The sequence below is a fragment of the Pholis gunnellus genome (genome assembly GCF_910591455.1).
Source record: "Pholis gunnellus genome assembly, chromosome: 21".
NCBI classification, from domain to species: Eukaryota; Metazoa; Chordata; class Actinopteri; order Perciformes; family Pholidae; genus Pholis; species Pholis gunnellus.
The window spans coordinates 12380995-12397967 of NC_136548.1; the positions used below are offsets into that span (position 1 = coordinate 12380995).

Below are 16973 nucleotides of genomic sequence, written 5' to 3' on the forward strand. Positions count from 1 at the left end.
CTTTACCTCTTACCTTTAATTTTCCAAGTAGTTGTAGTCGTAGCCTATTTGATGTAAACTGAAAAAGTCAAAAGACTTAAGTGTTTTTTGTTTTACTTTAGCACAGTTCATCCTTGCCCCGTGTCCCGGTCAAGATTACATTTTTCTCCTTAAAAACAGTCAAACATGCCCGAAGCAGACTAAATACTTCTGGATATCTTCCATTATTAATACAACATATTCAAAGGATTGTGCAGTCCTGGTGGAGGTATGTGCTCTCTGAGTGATTTATACTTTGTATATCCTCTCACCTTATTTAAAGCAAATTCAAAATGTCATGTCCACCATTTCACTCCACTCAGTGCTCTCATTCCTCCTCAGTATGCATTTAACTTCTCACTTCTCACTTGCCCCATAGCGGGATGAATAAGAATTAGCCCAGTGATCATTCATCTCAATTGCGTCACCATTTCATGCCGGTTGATCTATTGATTTCTCTCGCCGCTGTGGAAGCGAGTAGCTGGTTGGAGGTCAAGCTGCGGTAACAGACCGTGGTGCTGCTGGGAAGTGTCCTCTAACAGGCCAGCTGAGCTTGACTCGGAGGCACCGCCTGGAGAAACTGAACCGTCGGGGGGGAGGGGGAGGAGGAGTGGATGATCACTGGACTGAACTCGCCTCCCCACTGCTAAAGCTACTAAACAGAGCCCTGTCTCCGGGTTAAAGATGAGGTCCACAGACCAGGACAGAACTGGAAGAAGCTGCTCAGCATTCGAGGATTTATTGCTGTTGCTGACTTCAGCTTTTTCCTCTTTTCTTTCCTCTCCCCAGCATAAGACCTCCCTTTTACATATGCACATCTCTCTCGCTCCCTAATTGCTGTGAGGAACGATTCTGTCTCCGAAACCACGGTGTACATTTTGCAAGCGTTATGTATTTTTCGGGTGGGTGGTACTGTAACTGTTTGCGTAAGAAGTTTGCTCACACCTCCAGTCATTACGGTTTAATGACTCCGGATAATTGCAATGTATGTTTGTTGAAGGAGATTATCTTTTGGAGTCTATGTCAGGGCTTGCTCTCTGGAATTGAACCCGGCTAACACCGCCAAAATAAGAGACTCAGTGGGGAGACAGAGCAGATATTCACTGCTCAGATGCCTCAAGCAGTGAGGTCTTCCAGGGTCCGTATAGGCCTAATGCCTGTCCAGAGTGTTTTGACTCCTTTTGGCCTTCCTCTGTGTCGGCTGCTGGGAGGAGGGAGCGGGGAATGACTGCTCATACAGTCGAGCCCGAGACCTCCCATTGTGCACAAGCCAGACAAGGTTGGCGGTCATGCAGTGGTGCATGGTGAGTGACAGGCAGCAGGGCTGCCTCGCCCACGCTCACCCCCTCCAGCCCCCCTGGCCGTCCTCTCACCCCAACTTCCACCCCCCAAAGTGATGGATCAGCCTCAGCCCGCGATGCTTTCATAACAAGTCAGTGGCAGTCAGGATCATGCTGACTGACTCCTATTGCCTTGCAGAGTGCGCCATAAGGGAAGGCTAATGTGTCTGCCTGTCTCTGCCTTCCTCTCCCACTCGTACTGAGTCACGGTACAGGGCTACGCTCACTCGGGGAAATATGTTAAAAGCAGCTGTGAGATCTCGTGTTTTGAGAGTGACTAATAATAATTTTAGGGAAGATTGAAGTTTTTGAGAATCGAGTGCTGCATTATTTGTCATGACTGGGATCTTATTTCAGTCGGCTCACAATTCCCTTTTGATCGTTTGCAAATTCCAAAACAGTCGCGCAGCAGACTCCAAAAAAATGTCAATAGCCTCTGTTTCTTCCCTGGTTTTAGCCTGCTTCTGATGTTGAAATGTTTCTCTGTTCCTGACTGAGTCTACCCTCGGTAATTCTGCTGTAACTCGATCCTGCTGGTACTTGTTTGAAACCTGGCATCAGCAGGCCCTGCCTGGCCTATCGGCAGCCTCGTACTTATATAACAGTCTCCCATCCATCCTGTAATTACTGCCTTTTTGGGGCATAGTGTAGTGTCTGTTCCTTCACTGGTGGGGGGGGTGGAGAGGCTCACGACGCCGTTTCAGCGCTTCTCTGGTCTGAGTTGGTGCCGACAGAGGCACATAGACATCAGACGCTACTCCATTTAATTGGCAAACATGTCGTGTGATAACCTGGGAACAGCACAGGCCTAATTGAGTCCTTCTGTGCTGTCCTCCTCTGACTACCTGACATGGAACCCAGGGCATTACATTTCCCTCCATTTAATGGCTGCAGTTAATTAGGCCCGAATGAGGGAATCATTACCGCTGGAAAAACCACATGCCAGTGGATTCGCCGTTAAAATTAGCCACAATTTGCTTTTGCTATTTGAACATAAGAGATAAACCACAGAAAAGGGGGGGGGGGGGGGTGGTCCATTACTGTCGAATTTGTATTGTGGAATTTTAGACATATCATAGACAAATGGAGCGATTAATCAAGACTGAATTAATCACCCTGACTGATGTTTTTTTAAAGCCAGGATTCATGGTTCTCTCAATTTCGATCATTTCATGTGCTTTGGCTCTTTTTTTTGTATCTGCGCAAATGGTTTAAAAATATGCTTCCTTAATAAAATGGCACCGCAGATGAGCAGCTTAGTTTTTCTGCCCCACAGCCAATACCCAACAACCTCGTCATTCCCCTGCCATTAACATTATATATACCACCCCCATACAGGAGCTCTTCATGCCTTCCATTGCTGTCCAATGTGCTCTGCAGCTCCACACTCAGAGGGAGCTTATTTTTATGGGTCCCAGCCCCGTCTTCCAAGCGAGAGACAGCCATTGTAATTGAATACTCAATAGGTGAGCCATTTAACAAAAGTGGAAATGGCATTCGGCTATGTATTAATGTGCTTTGCTGAGGCAAAAGGAGCCATCATCATTTCAATGTTCAAGCTGTTTTAAAAGAGCATTTAGCCTGCCATCTCTCCAGGCCATGAGAGCAAAATGACACGGATTTCTTCCTCCTCTGTACTTTGTGTGAATGTTCCTCGCCTAATATTTTGTATGGTTATCTCGCTTATTTTCCCATCCATCCCTCAACACCTCTCCCTGATCTAGGTGGAGGGATACAAGCAGCTCTACAGAAGGTTATTGTCATGAAAAGCCCCTCAGGCGTTTTGGCTCTCAGCCCTATTTTTTCTCCATCTGCATGCAGTGTGTGTGGGGTGGTGGGGGCTCTAATGATTTTTCCAGGACAGGCTGAAGTGGGTGTACAAGTATATACTATATATGTGCGCTCATGTGGATGGAAAAATAGGCAGTCAAAGGAGATACACGGGCAATCTAGCGTCATTTCTTAACATCTTTCCAGATTCGTCATTTGGCTTTGTTTGTTTGATGGACTGCTTGGATGCCTTATCTCTGTGGCGAAGCCCGTGGCTGTTTATCGCCTCTGTGACGTGAGCGGGACCGCGGAAGTACGTGCTCGCTGCTGTCAGTATGTGTGGGTGATGGCAAGTTCACTAAAGGCCCCTTAGGGTATGAGGGGTGTTCTTGCAACAAACAACAACAACAAAAAGAATAGGAGAAAGAACTTCCCCTTGACAGCTCACCCACAGCGGTACTCGAGATGTACTTCTCAACGGTAGCTTGAGGAAAATATCCCGTCTCACTGCCTGAAACAAAGAGATGTGAGAGCCAGATTAGCGAATTACCGAAACAGCTTTCCGTTTCGGCTCTTCTCGCTCTCCTCCTGTCAGAGCTGTCGGCAGAGAACGGGGTAGAACATGAGACATTAACCTCCACGTGTTTATTCACAAGGCCCCACAGGCCAACTGGGAGGATGAACACAGACCCATCTCCAAAGCTGGCGAAGCGGAACAATCACGATGTGTCATTGGAGGAAAAGACACAAAGTATTAGCTGCTGCTCTCCTTTGTGTCTTTCACAACTTAATTTTAATTGAATGTGCTATTTCTGTGATGAGTCACATGCCTTTCCGCTCAGCGCCAGAGTACATTGACCTTCAGTATGATGTACAGTCACGGTGAGTCATAGCGCACATTAGCTGTGATGATTTGCTAAATTCAAAAGCTGCCTTGTTTTATTTGTTTTCATTTTGTTGCTGAATGCTGGATCAATGGTTCCCAACCCCGGGACTAGGACCCCCCCCCCCCTCCCCAAAAAAAGACATTTCTGCTACATAATATTTTTGTCTTTTATCTCTTACTAGTTGAACGGCTCCTAACTCGTAGACAAGTATCAACTGGTGACAAGGAGTTGCAAATGAAGCAAGACTATTTAAATTTAGCTGAATTTAAATAGCACAGTCGCCTCACAGCAAGAGTTTCGATTCCGGGGCTTCTATCTGTCGGCCCCGCGATAGTCTGGCGACATTTCCTTGGTGTATTTTTTTTTCAGCATAACATGCAAACCGGCCTGATGACAAGAACAGGGCAATGCAACAGCTTTGTTTAGACGAAGTTGACCCGCATACTCGTGACCCACTCAGAATAGACTTGTGGTCCACTTTTAGGCCGTGACCCACTAGCTGGGAGCCACTGAATTACATCATCATTAGGCAATCTGACTGAGAGCAAGCAGAGGAAACCCCCCCCAGGAAGAGCATTTCGCTGTGCAGCAATTCTGGTATATTGGCCACAATCAGAGGGGCAAAATTAAAACATTTTCCTGGGCATCACAGACACTCCAAATTTGTCTCGTTATACCAGTGAATTTTTTTATTTTACATTTATGAGCCAGAAAATGCCTCTAATGCATCAGAGGAAGCCTGCAGAACTTTTTCGATGTATGTGCCCACTTGAGCCGCTTTAATTGGCGTGAATTGTTTGCCGCTTTGGAACACTTTATCCTGTCATCCATGCCACCAGCAGGAAACAGCTGCTGAGATGTTTACTTGTTTTATTGTTGTGATAAAACAATTGAAATGTTAAAATATAGTCTAACAGTAGCACGCAGAGTCAGCAAACTGTCTCACTTATATCAGTTATGCAGCAATATCTACCTACGTTTTGTAATAACATTACTGGCATTAGCAGCCAGAAGCTCTTCCCAAGTGAGGCTGAAGGAGCAAAGGGGCATAATTGGGAAAGGGAGCATTTCATTGCTTATGAATTCAGCCTTTCATTTGCAAGAGGAAGCTTGTGTTTATTCTTCTTTCAAAAGTTACACGGTCCCACTTTAAAGGGTCACAAGGCCAAAAAAGGTTGTGAACCACCACTCGATCAAATGTCACTGCAAGATACTGCTTCAATGAAACCTTCTGCCTTTTCTTATGTGTACAGAGGCAAAGCGAGGATTCAGTGTGGAAGAAGAATGATCTCTCCAACATTCCTCTGTTTTTCCTGGCCTGTCTGTTTGCGAGTCATGGTACTTTGGGAGCCAGCATGGCTCCACCAGAGGAGTCCGACTAACCACTGTAATCGTGCCGTGCCGAAGCCGCCTTCCCCAGCCCTGCGATTGAACCATGAAATATTCGAAAATGCCTGGGTTAAGAGAGGGGGGTCTTTGGCAGTGCAACGTGAAATGTGAGACCACAGAGCATCTTTAACAAGGAGGCGGATAGAAAGCCAGCCAGCCTGCCAGTCGGGCAGGCGGGGCACACGGTGGAGTCCTGTGAAGGAGAATAATTATGGATGTAAGAGGAGATATTGCGCTGGGAGAAGATCAATAGTGCCCACGTTCTGCTGGAGCTGAGGCCAGTGTATTTCTCTCACAACAGGAGAGAGTGCAGGATATCAACTTGTTGCTGGAGAGATTCACAAAAGTTTGAACACCGGCGGGCTTCCCAGATAGCCGTACATCCCTCATGCCTGTCCTCCCCCCCAAATCACTGCTGCTATGAGTTTGGCCGGTTGCTCCCTCCCCATCTCCAATCCTCTTATCCACACAGAGTTGGCAGGAGGACTGGCCTTTGTCTGCTCATGATTGTATTCCCACAGTCCGGGCTATACAGTCATGTTTTCCAGTGTCGTTTGGAGAACTCTCCCAATTTTCCCCATGGTTTGAAAACTCTGTATAAGAAAGGGACAAAGGCATAATGACCAAGCATAATATACCCACCCGCAATACCAAATTAATTTGCTTCATGCCACGGATAATAAAACCTATGGGCTCATTTCGGAAATGTTGCTCGGCTCAATTTGCCCGTCGCTCCCACTTGAACTGAGTGGAATCATTGTTTTCCTGATTTATTGTGGCTTTTGGGATTGCATCATGCAAGTATAGCCATGGCGTCGTTTCGCTCCCCCGTGCAACATCTATCACATGTTAGCCGTGTGCATAAATGTGGAATGATTAAACCTCCTTGTCGAATGGCCCCTGCCCTCCATGCAGCTTTTCATTTGGCAAATGGCCATCTTATGCCACATCAACACTTTGGACATCATCTCAATTTTTGTATGGCCAATTTATTCAGACAAAGCTCTCATGTCCCTTGCGCACACAAATGATTCAAATTATTCTAAGAGCTTTTTTCTCTCTCTCTCTCTCTCTCTGGGTTTTTCATTGTCTGAAGCATGCAAGTCCCTCCAGAGCAGATCTTTGTTTCTCATTAGGGGGTAAATAGAGCAGGCCAAATGCCCATATGTTTATTATACACAGGAGGGCATGGTCACCGTTCTCAACTGTTCACTGCAGGAAAAAAAGCAGTGTGCTTTCTTGACCTTTTGTTCGCAGTGCCTGCAAACCAAATGTCTATTGTAGTTTACTGGAGAATAAGCTTAAAATAAATGTAACCTCATCTTTTTAATAAAGACTCTTTTTACCCAGAGTGAAAAATAAATGTACAATCATCACCCAATTACAGTTGCACACAATGAAACATCTGCAAAGATAGCAAACATGTACTGTATATACTCATACAAAACAGGGAGAAAACAAGAGAATAACCACATTATAATGAAAAAATAATGACAGACAAATTGCACAATAATAGAACCAATTAACAGCAACTGAAAACTAGGTTTTAAATCTTATATTGCTCTATAATACTTAACATGTGTGACTAAATAAACAACAATCAAACTTTAAGTCAGATTTGACTCACTTGCAACATGAGCAAGCAACTCAAAGAGTTGGGGATTCCTATTTATTTACTTTCTGATTGGTGCATTCTTCTCATAACTAGAAAGACGAGTACAAGCAAAGCACAAATACCAACTTTGTCTTGTAGAAAGCAAACAGCATTGTGATAACTTTGGCAGATGATAGTGTGTTTATGTAGGTTTAAACTTAAACTCCACAAGTGCTTAACAATTCTCTAGCTTGCTGTTGCACCCAAACACGTTATTTCGACCACTTCAATTAATGTATTGACCTTGAAACTGTGCCCCAAAGAGCTGGAATCAAGATTATATTTCAGTTGCTTTCATATGCGTGGCTAAAAAAAACAACAATAATCTTCTAACTGTGAAGACCTGGGATGCTGAAAAATTCAATCAGGTGGACCTTGACCAAACAAATTGCCAGACAATCAATACAACTCTAAACCGAGGCAAAAGTAAGCTCTGCTTGTAGCGCAGTCCCGTTCATCCACCATCTCTCCTTTATCCACTGTCGTTCCTTGAGAGATGGCCAGTCTCTGGTAGTCTGACGTTGTGCGCTGACCCCTTGTTAGAGCCCAGAGGTGAGATGTGTGATAGAGGCCCTCAGTGCTGATAAGGCCATCAGGCTGATAACTAACTCCCCTTAGCACAAAGCTGCTACTGCCACTGCCACAGCTTCCATTAGCCCCACCAGACCGGCGGAATGTCCGCCTGTTCCCTCCTGCTCTATCTGAGGTCACATCCTCTGTTCTGAGCCCCTTATGCAAACCCTGCTTTCCCCATGCTCAGATTGCTATCTGCGGAGATATTTATGTACTGCACATGTTTCCGATTGTTTAACCTTTGGACCGGTGCTGTAGGTGCTGCCGTCGTCCCTGTGGGCTTACTTAGACACCGCTCTCCTGCCCTTGTAGGCAGACTGAGATAGTTGGGAGCAGAGGCTGTTGCTAAAAGTGTGTAAATGGACTGGCGGGAAAGGGCACTGTTGAAATTGGTCACATGAAAGCTTAAGTCAACCCCGCACCTGCTTTCAAGTTTATACAAGTCTCATCAAAATGGATTTAAAGGGAAACGTTCAACCACATTATTTTTGGTTATTTTCCTTGATTCTGGTTCAACTAGTGCAGTGACGGTTGCCCCAAAAGGGCCCCAAAAAGCTGTAGATTTATTATCTAGTTTAGATATAATAGTGACATGAATACATTTGTTTTCATAAGTCAATGTTCCTGGAAATACCTAACAAAAGGCCTCCAAAACATTACAAAAGATGTATGTATACTACTTAGTGTGTACTTCTACTTCAGAGGAAAACAGTTTATTGCTACATTTAACCAAACAGAGGGACTCACAAAATATATAATAATCAAAATGAGTTAAAGATGAGTAATCACTCTGTTAACTATCCAGCATTAAAAATTGAAAGCTTCACCTTGAACAGACGTTAAGTACATTTAAGTACATTGTGCTGATAATGCCTCTTTTTCACTCTGCACTTGAGGGGAACATTTGAAAGCAGGACTATTACTGTGTGGTAATAATTGTTTTACTAATAGTTAATAGTTGTAGGTATAGGCTGTACGCTTGTGCAGGAAAATGAAGAAAAGTTTGGTTGTAAAGTTATCCAGCCTTTGTGTAGGGCAACATTATGCAGTCTATGTTTTCATAATACAGAGCTATTCAGCCATCAAACATATTTAGTTCTAATGTACGTTAACCGTAAATTGTGCAGCTGTAGCATTTTGGAAACAATGTACAAAACATATACATGTAATTTGAAGGAATTATTCAACAGATACTCAATTTTAATGCAGTTGGAAGTGACAGTGCAGTTTAGAGCGGTGCATTATATAACGAACATATCCTGAGGCGAGCAGAGAGGTTTGACAGAAGTAGAAAGTGAATACCTTCTTATGCACCGCAGAAGGTATTGTTAATGTAAACGCTCCAGCTCACAACAATACACCATCTGGTGAACAGCGGACGAAGTTAAAGTAGAGGTAGAAATAATGGAATTATTTAGAAATTAAAAAATCTCAATTGCCAGCAGGTGTTTCTTGCTCCTTTGCCGTCTTTGCTTCAAGACAAATAGAGAAACGAAAATGAGGAGACGAGTTTAACGTAAAACATTTGGGAGTCGTAGGAAGTCCTCATTCGGAATCCGGCTAAACTGTCGGTGCATGGCAGATGTAAATCACAAAAACCCTGTACGATCACACCCCCATGGATAGAAAGAGCTAGATGAAACATGCCACTTAATGGCTCGATAAAAACTAAAGTAAAATGCCATCAGTTGTTGTTGAGTAAATTCCCAGAGGCAGTAAAAGCGACTGCTGCCTCTCTGGAGTGTGTTGCTGTGTGTGTGTGTGTGTGTGTGTGTGTGTGTTTACCCTCATGTTTGTGGCATGTCATGCTTGAGCAGAATTGCTGCAGTCTCCTGGGAGCTACAGGAGTGCTCAGTACAGGTGATTTATTCCTCCTAATCTGTCCTGCACAGTAGCAGGCGGCCGCCTTCCCTCCACCCAGCATGGGTGAGGTGCTATCAGCTCGCATGATCATATTAATAGTCACCTGCGGTCGTTATCGGCCCACATATCTTCGACGTGGCAGCTCCCCGTTTCGGCGGCACCTGGCCCTCATGCCGGGGGCTGACGCCCTGACATCCAGGAAAAGTCATCTTTGTGACCCCAAAAGCCAAGTCAAGGGCACTAACAATCCCCGCCGATGCCTTCGCCTTGATTAGTTATTCACTCTCCGCCCCCACCCGTCACCCTGTAATGTATGCTGTTGTAATCTGACTGGAAACGCTTGAGTTGCGTGCCAGATGTTGTTTTTACTGGGCATTTATGGAAGCTGTTTGGCTCGCCTCAGTGAAGTCTTCTTACGCTCAACATGCAGGGAATGAGGACGTCGTCATCTGCCACTGTTGTGTACGAATAATGCTATGTATGTAAGTATTGATAATCGGCTGCAATATTTGAGATGACATGACCCTGTCATGTACAGTTTAGTTTGACAGGCTCCTACAGAAGGTGATTTATCAAAGTCAACTGATCTGTTCAGACCTGGTCATCTATTCTTCTTTAGTTTGCACAGTTTGCACAACTAAGCCAGCGATCAGAAATGAAGAAGACAACAGGGGTATTGTTGTAAATAACTTGTCAGGGCTGCACCCTTCTTTGTACCTCATCTCCCCCACACACACACACACACACACAATGTCAAATACAATTCAATTTCTGCCTCAGCATCAGCTCGGGGTAACACGGTCAAGCAAATGCCTATTTTCTGAATGGCCTTGGGGAGTTATGCTTTTCAGCTTATCAGCTTTTATTAACCTTAGCACTGAGGTTTGCTCTTTGATTTAGATTCTTCGGGAAACACCGAAATTGGATTTCTTTTTTTTTTTCTCGAGTCTCACTCCTGCTGTGACATATGCTCAACAGCTTGTTTCACAGAGGAGGAAAAAAAAACAACTAAATGCTTGCTTTGGATTGTAACTGGCAATATTTTACCACGAGAGCCGATAATGACTTCTCTAGTTTAATTCATTCGTTTTCGTTCAGGTTTCTTTAAGAGCACACATGCATTAAATGTTATGGCCAGTAGGAAATGTCTGTCATGGGATGCAGGGTAGCAAAGTGGACAGGGCCATGGAGTTTGAAAAGTTTTTTTTTTACCATTTTGTTATTTCATTTCTTCAGATTAACGACCAACACTCAACGTAGCGCAGTGGGAAAATGTAACAATAGAGTTGGATTATTGTTATGTTAGAGCCCCGAATGCCCACTTTACTCCTCTGTTTACAAAAAGGTAATATATAAAGACTGAATGCATATTAAGCAGTTAAGCTTAATTAAAGATAATTAATTCTATACAGCACTTCATACTATAGCCTGCTAGACCCCTGTCACACGCAGTGTCGAGGAAAACAAAGTGTGAAGCTTTTGAGAACTGCCCTTTGCATGAAGTGTGTACTTCCTCTTTCATTTTGCTTGGCAAGAAATTGTAGACTCCCCCCCCCCCCTGACTGGGCTCTGGATTATTAGCTTAAGCTCTCTAAAAATATCCCTTTGACTGTTTAAGCCTCTGACAGCAGCAACATCTCACACATTCTGATAGCTTTATACTAACGATGGCTGCAGAGGGCTCATGCACTCAGCCCGCCTTGTTATCTTTTTACCTTGTTTGCCCGAGGAGGAGAGGGAGGAGAATTTACGGGGCCCACGAACTCTGCAACAGTCCTCTCCCCCTTTTCGGAATCTGACTCGGAGCGGATCATCAAAAGGCGAGCATGCAATCACAGCAATCTCCGAACAAACGACATGCTTTTTTTGGGGCACGAGAGGATTTTGCCCAGATGTCACTCGAAGCACTCGTCATTGTTGCGACAGCTGTAGAAGCACGTGGACCGTCACTTGAAAACCGTCTACCACAACATACCGAAACAGCACATGTCAAATGTGAAACATACACAGCCTGAAACATAAGATTTCTGAATATTAATGCTGTAAACCCCTTAAGAAGATGTTACTTTTATGCCTATCATTTCAGTTTTATTGACTTGCCTGTGTAGTCCCGGTAATTGCATATTTACCACCATACAGTATTTATCATACCAATACATTAATATATTAGCTTTAGCTGAGCTTATAGTACCAAATATTTTTTGGATGGTGGAATTCATAACAGCTCATAGAAATTAATAAATTCCTAAAAGGGATTACGCTGTACACATGTGGCTCATAGACATCGCTTCAATTATCTTTTCTTCCAACACCCACACTCTCTCCAAAGGCTTTTCTCACAAATATTATAGCTGCTAACTAGAGAGAGACGGAGGGCGAGATAGAGGCAACAGCACCATCGTTAATCCAGCCTTCATTCATTCGTCTCTTTTAAATGCTTCCAGAGGAAATATCGCTGTTTTGACAAGACATTTTCCGAGCTGCTCCGGTCCCCGTGAGACGCTCGCTGGTGATGGAACCTTCCTGAGGAGAAAAGTCAATATGTGGCTGTAAATAAATGAAAACAAATGTGAGACCTAAGCCTTCGATAGATTGAAAAAAAAAGGCGAAGGGAGGAGAAAGACTACTCACCTTTACTCATTATAAAACCGCTTCTTGACTACAGCGGCTAATTGACTAGCCTCTTGGCCCCTGTGTGTGTTGAAGGAGTAGTAGGGGGGGGGGGGGGTGATGAATTGACATATTGCTGGCACTGGGTTGTTGATCCAAGCGAGGAAGCATGAGGCTTCCCTCCAGGGACCAGTAACCTCATTGTTCCATGTCATCTCCTCCCCTTCTGTTTGAGGACCAGGTTGTCAACCTCTCCCCAAGGTCACGCAAACACCAGCCCCTCTTCTGCAGATAATTGGATTGTTTAGAATCATAGCATCAACTTATTGCCCCGTCTGGGGTCAAAAGGGAATTTAGTGCACGAGGTTGTCTGTCATGATTTGTGGCATCGTTCTAAACCGACAGGCAACAGCTTCTGTCTCCAGTTAAAGGATGTTACCAGTGTTTTTCTTTCATGTTTTGGCCTACAAATCACACATTGGACATCACAGCTAACCATATTGCAAACCATGCTGGTGTGTTTTAGGATTTCTGGATGTATTTTCCACTATTCCAAGCATTCTTTGGCTTCATTCATTTCTGTACAATGTGGGAAATTAATTAGCAGGCCCTGAAACGTCCCAAAAAAAAACTGGTAGATTGTTTACTTTATTACATGTTTGCTGAACATATTCAAATGGATGATGCACGGTATACTGTAGCATTGTGCTGTTATATATATTTTCCTACAATTCCAGGCATGAAATCGATATTTAAAAAAAGCAATTAGCAGACTTGAAACATGTCCCCAAGTTTTGCATAACTTTTCATATGTAGGCAGTAAGCTGTTGGTTTCCATTCATTTTAATACAGTTGGAAAATGAATTGGAAGACTCTTGAAACTCTTGTGTTTTGTAATCTGACAACATTCCTCGTAATGGAGACTTGATGTTCACCGGCAACATTTCACAAGTTTCAAGAGTATCGTGATATGTTTTAATAATGTATGGAAACCAAAGGCTGCCTGAAATGGTAAATATATCTGAAATTGTAAAACTACAGCATATATTTAAACAAGTTAAAGTTATCTCGAAGATCTAAGCTTTGTTCTGTTTTGTTCTACGGCGATAATCGGTAATTGCTGGTGTGCTGTTTGGATTTCACTTCCCAGAAATCCAAACAGTGTCGCCTTTCTCGGGAACATCGTCAGTTCATGACACTGCACATGCAAGGCCTTCATTCAGCTGGCCATTCACTCAATTGCGTTTGTGTTATCTAATTTGGCCATATATAGTGACTTAACAGACACGTATTTAAATGAAAATCTTTTGAGATAATTACTTTCAGCATCTATGTGAAGTTTACATGATATGTAGCTAAGGAGCAAAATCCTACGTAAACACTGGTGTGGGCTTCTAAAGTGCACCTGTTAGCATGCTAAAGAAAGATGGTGGGTGTTGAATTCCTGCAGTGTTGGGGATTCCCACAGACCGGCACATATTCACGGTTTCAGTGGCTGGAGGCTGACGTGGCGTTACCCTCACGCTGCCGTGGTAAGAGGAGATGAAGTTGGGCAATAGATTAAATGGGTGGGCTGCGTGCCTATTAAATCAGGGGGTTGGCAGAGCAACACTAACTCAGGTTACTTCTTCTCAAGTGACATGGCCGCACATGCGAGGAGCGGAGGCGAGCGAGACGTCCTTACCTCGCGTCCGGAGTGTGACACTGTGTGTAATTAACTGCTCGTTTGTGTTTCTTCTCTTCTCCTAGGAAGCGGCCACATTTGCCAAAGAGCTCGGCTTTGAGGTGAGTTGACCAGCAATCCTACACTAAACAGATCCTAAAGGTTTATTTGTGCTGATAATGAAGTTCTTTTTGGACAGTGATTGATGTGCTATTATACTCTCCAGGCCTTGCAGCAGTTGCTATGGAAACCTGGCAGTCGTCATGGTTTCTTTGTTCAGCCAGCTCTCTGTTATGACGCACTCTGCTAGGTCTGCACCCAACATCGCCTACAGATGTTATTTATTGAATTTTGAAAAGCCTCTTGGGAAGCTGAGAAGTTGGGCATGGTTTCAAGCCTTTCTCCGCAGGCTCGGGGCTCATCAGGTTGCCTGGTTAAGAAAGCCTGCTCATTATCTTCATTGCACTCCGGGATGATACTGTATGCCTTCACTGCCGCGGCATCACACCACACTAAAACACACTGTCGTCTTTTAATAACCAAATTACAGCCACCTGTGGTTTTAGATTATGGAAATGAAGATTACGGTGCTTGTTTCCCCATAGAATGTGCTTTAAAGCGGGGCTGCCTCTTAACGTCTGAAATGAATGTTCCCTTGGTCTATTTTCTGCTCGTCTTTTGCATATTCCCCTCGCTGCCTTTTAAATGTGAAATCAAAAACACAAATAGCCGCTGTGTGTGTGCGCGTGTGTGTGTGTGTGTGTGTGTGTGTGTGAGTGTGTGTGTGTGTGTTTTAAATGGGCTCAGGTATTTTAAGTGCCTTCTCTCTTTCAAAGGTAGAGCTGCCTTCAGTGTGCCTCTGCACTGTGTGAATAATTGTCATCCAGAATCACTAACGGTGTGATCAACGTGACTGGAATAGAAATGCAATCCTGATGGCAGTGACAGGTTTAAGAGAGGAGAAGGGATGAAGGCAGGAAAAAGAAGAAGAAGGGGGGGGGGGGGGTGATGGAGGGGGCCTCACATGAAAAAAAAAGAAAATAACACAAAGGGCAAAGACTCTCCTAGTAGTCACAATTCTCTGACATTTTCCATGTCAATCTGATTTGCCAGAACACTCTGAAAGATTGCATTTGGCTGAATGTGATTTCTCCGATAACGTCGGTGGCGTGTACTGTACTTACTGCTTTTCTACATGGTTGTAGTTCAAAGAGGTTCTGCACAGCGGCCTCTTTCTGGTGACGATTTCACCCCCATTCTGTAGCTGTTCACTGACAAGTCTGCCAAAAATATCAATATATCCTCCGGTAGGTTCTAGAACTTTGTTAAGGAGCGGGAAAGGACAATTGCATCGTTAAACCAGGAGGGAAAAAGGAATTCCCACCGTATAATTTTAATGAGTACGACTGCAGAATAACTCAGTTTAATTTGCATAACGGGGATATTTTTTCCACCCCTAATATACAATACGTCAAATGTGTTGAGATCACAGCATTGATCAGAAGAAATCAGAGAAACAGTAGTTTGACAAAAGATTCCACTTACTGGAAATATTCCGGAGCTTTCAACCTCATCCCATGGCTTTCACCAGCAGAAGGAGTTTGCCCAGTTGTCATGGAGATTGTCTCTTGCGTCGCATCCGACCACCTGTTATCATGTGACCAAAATTCAAAACTGTCTCCATGACAACTGAGCAAACTCCATCCTCGTAGGAGTCAAGAGACGCTCCGCAAAATCTCCCGTAAGTGGATTGATCTCGTGCTAAGACAAAGATTCATGTTATTAGAGTCAATGAGCTGACTTCTGTTATTATCTATCAAACTAACCTCTGCACTACGAGTCAGAGTAAACTCTTTGTTCAGAATCAATCATGAATCAAACAGGCTTTTGTCAAATTATAACACAATTTAATAATATCCTCAATAATATGGTACTACTATAAGACGATAAAGAAAATGATGATCCCGTTGTACAATAAAGTCTTTTATTACAGTCAGAGACTACAGAAGTATGGCTCTTTTAAAGCCATTGAGTTTAATTTAAATTGATTTAAAGTCCAGTAAATTGGTCAGTGTGTCACTTTTGAGTCTTACTATATTTGGATATTGTATTAGTAGCTGCCCGGTTTAATGTATTCTGAAACATTGTTATCATTACATTATGGAGGACTAACACAAAAAGACAGCAGCACTTCTTCCGCGTAAACGCGAGATAAAAAGCTTTTCCTTTCCAAAACAGCAATCAGCAGATCTGAGCACAGAGTCCTGATTGTGATCTGTTTCCTTTAAATGCTCAAAGAACTATCTACATGGCAGCTCTGATTGAATCTTTCGCTGGCAGTGTTTGTCAAACAGCCTTCAGTGGAGATGATCACTTTCTCACTGGCTTCAACACAGAAACACAATTTAACGCCCTTGTAAATGCTTTTATATTTCACGCCTTGTTGATTTATGTCTGATCAATTGCGGCACATATTGTAAATATTGCCATTTGTCAGCAATAAACCAAATTGACCATGTAATTTGACAATTCATTTGCTTTGCACTCGCGTTCTTTTTCCGCTTCCTTCGCCGTACTTGTCAGGTGTGTGTTTCTGCTGTTTATGTGTGAGCGGCTCACCCGACCAACTCTGGCCCCTGAGAACCTTTTAGCTCCTAAACTTGAGTAGAGCGCCTTTTTTATGTCGGCGAACATAAAACCGAAGGGTGACAATGTGCCCAAGCCTCGTGTGGTTTTGCATTCAGTGTCTGGAGGAGTGCTTGTGGTTACATCCAGTCACGGTGACAAATTGCCTTTTTTCTTTTTTTCACCATCGCCCTGCTAACAGCCACTGTATTAACCTCACCATTAGCACTTACTTAGAGTGTTACACCCATTTTTCCTTCGACTCAGGGTCTCACCGGACCTCTCAGGGCTGATTAAAGGACATTTGGGAGGCATTTAGAGGTGTAAAAGCTCATTGGTTTGAGTGAGCCAGTGTGGCTGGTATTAGGTTGGAGCCTATCTCTCTGATTACTCCCATAACCACAGTATTTGATCACCCTGGAGGTGCTCGAGTGTTAGCTTTGACACAGATGCTCGAGGCGTCTACGACCCTTAATGCTAGCTCCTCAGCGTGCTGTATTATGGAAAAGCAGAGTCCACCCCACTGCGAGGCGGCGATAAAGACATTCCACCTGCTCATAGTACATCATGATGAGTTAATA

The 16973-nt window shown here is 43.7% G+C and overlaps 1 protein-coding gene across 2 annotated transcripts in view; it reads left to right on the top strand.

Moving 5' to 3' along the window:
- adkb (adenosine kinase b) overlaps nucleotides 1-16973 on the top strand; it is a 94516-nt gene that overhangs the window by 69745 nt on the left and 7798 nt on the right. For both annotated transcript variants that reach the window (XM_079182391.1, XM_079182392.1), the window contains exon 8: nucleotides 13854-13889. In XM_079182391.1, coding sequence (XP_079038517.1) covers nucleotides 13854-13889 — 36 coding nt within the window. The remainder of the gene's footprint in view (nucleotides 1-13853; nucleotides 13890-16973) is intronic.